The sequence below is a fragment of the Myotis lucifugus genome, unplaced genomic scaffold (genome assembly GCF_000147115.1).
Source record: "Myotis lucifugus unplaced genomic scaffold, Myoluc2.0 scaffold_773, whole genome shotgun sequence".
Taxonomy (NCBI): Eukaryota; Metazoa; Chordata; class Mammalia; order Chiroptera; family Vespertilionidae; genus Myotis; species Myotis lucifugus.
Genome location: NW_005871821.1, coordinates 44,904 through 47,226, shown reverse-complemented (window position 1 = coordinate 47,226; position 2,323 = coordinate 44,904). Strand labels below are relative to the sequence as shown.

General features: G+C 43.2%; 1 protein-coding gene across 1 annotated transcript; it reads left to right on the top strand.

The window, feature by feature from the left end:
- The first annotated feature begins 1,006 nt into the window (after positions 1-1,006).
- LOC102424266 (olfactory receptor 7A17-like) lies at positions 1,007-1,960 on the top strand. The gene has a single exon (XM_006106150.1). It carries the CDS (start codon positions 1,007-1,009, stop codon positions 1,958-1,960), a length of 954 nt encoding a protein of 317 aa, XP_006106212.1.
- The last annotated feature ends 363 nt before the right edge of the window (positions 1,961-2,323 follow it).

The window sequence follows — 2,323 nt, the reverse complement described above, 5'->3', positions numbered from 1 at the left end:
TCTTACATTCTGTGGGGCTTTCTCTCATCAGCACAAAAGTGAGTATAAGGAGATCTCAGAGAATGCTCACGGAAGAACTGGTGCCATGGATCAAGTGCCCAGGACCAGTGCACTTGGCTCTCTGCTGGGTTCCTCATTCCTATTATTGTTCCCTCATTAGCAGGAACTGGCCTTGTAAACTGTTCTCGCATTTATTGCATTGAATTCCAGATTATTTTTACTGTGTCTCAAAACGAGACATGCCTTTTACATTGTGATCCAGCAATTTTTGCGCACGCGCGCGCGCGCACACACACACACACACACAAACCCCACACCCCCACATCACTGAGCATAGGGAGCGGGGCGGAACCCACCCCCATTTTTAAGGCGCCCCCACATTTTTCTTTGTGTGCGGCCTGGGGTTTTTTTTTTTCCACACTCGGGACCCTTTTTGAGCCTTTAATACCTAAAACAAGTGTCATCTCAGGGCTTTGACACTGCCTCTTTTCTTACATAATCCTCCTTCCCCAACTAACCCTGTGTCACCCCCCTCCCCATCTTCCTTGAGGTCTCTGTTCAATTGTCACCTTGTTGGCAGGGCTTCCTGAACTCCCAGTATAAAATAACACCCATTCCACTCTCTTTTATACCTACCTTTTATTTGTTCACATGACACCATCTAACTTGGTGTATGACATATTTGTACTATATGTTCTTTCACTACCATTATATTCTAGGAATTTTGTTTCTGAGCATCTTATACACTTTCCCTATAGGTGGGAAATGTCAATAAATATTCCTCAAGTGCATGAAAACAGTGTAATCCACGACCACCTTTGAAAGAAAGTTTGAGGAAGACAGGAATTCCTAATCAGAGATGTCATGGGGGAATGAGATGTACAAATAATAAATATTGTTGCTTTATTAAAAAATGTAATTGTAGCATTTCAACTATGTTTGTAATGGCCATTTGTGTAAAAACTAATCATGCTAATTTTTCTTTCCTACTAGTCACCTCCATCCCATGGGATTTGGGAATGATACTCTGTTGTCAGAATTTGTTCTTCTGGGATTTTCAGTGGAACCAGCACTGCAGCCCCTCATATTTGGGCTTTTCATCTCCATGTACCTGATCACTGTGTTGGGAAACCTGCTCATCATCCTGGCTGTCAGCTCAGACTCCCACCTCCACACACCCATGTACTTCTTCCTCTCCAACCTGTCCTTGGTAGACATCTGTTTCACCTCCACCACCGTCCCAAAGATGCTGTGGAACATCCAGACACAGAGCAGAGTCATCACCTATGAAGGCTGCATCACCCAGATGTATTTTTTCATATTGTTTGCAGGACTGGATGACTTCCTTCTAGCCGTGATGGCCTATGACAGGTATGTGGCCATCTGCCACCCCTTGCACTATATGATCATCATGAACTCCCAGCTCTGTGGACTGCTGGTTCTGGTATCATGCATCATGTGGGCCCTGAATTCCTTGTTACAAAGTTTAATGGTGTTGCGATTGTCTTTCTGTACAGACTTGGAAATCCCCCACTTTTTCTGTGAACTCAAACAGGTCATTCAACTTGCCTGTTCTGACACCTTTCTTAATAACATGGTGATGTATTTTGTAACTGTGCTATTGGCTGGTGGTCCCCTTGCTGGTATCATTTACTCTTACTCTAAGATAGTGTCCTGCATACGTGCAATCTCATCAGCTCAGGGGAAGTATAAAGCATTTTCTACCTGTGCGTCTCACCTCTCAGTTGTGTCCTTATTTTATTGTACAAGCCTAGGAGTGTATCTCAGCTCTGCTGCTACCCAAAGCTCACACTCAAGTGCAGCAGCGTCAGTGATGTACACTGTGGTCACACCCATGCTGAACCCCTTCATCTACAGTCTCAGGAACAGGGACATAAAGAGGGCCCTGAAAAGATTCTATGGGATGACATGTACAAAGGGGACAATCATCTCGAGGTAAAAAGTGCCCTTGATTTTGGGACTACAGAACTTAAAACCAGAAATTAATCACTTTGTGTTTTTTTTTTGTCCTTTTGTTTTTTTTTAAAAACATCTTTTTATTGATTGCAGAGAGGAAGGGAGATGGAGAGAGAGAAACATCAATGATAAGAGTACAGTATTGATCAGTTGCCTCCTATATACCCTCTTCTGGTGATCAAACCCACTACCCGGGCATATGCCCTGACCAGAAATTCAACGGAACCCTCCTGGTTCATAGGTTGATGCTCAACCACTGAGAAACAGACTGGGCCAGACTTTTTCCTTTTATTCTGTCCTTGAATTTCCTTTGTTTATTTTAACTTCTCTATACAATTTAAGTAAC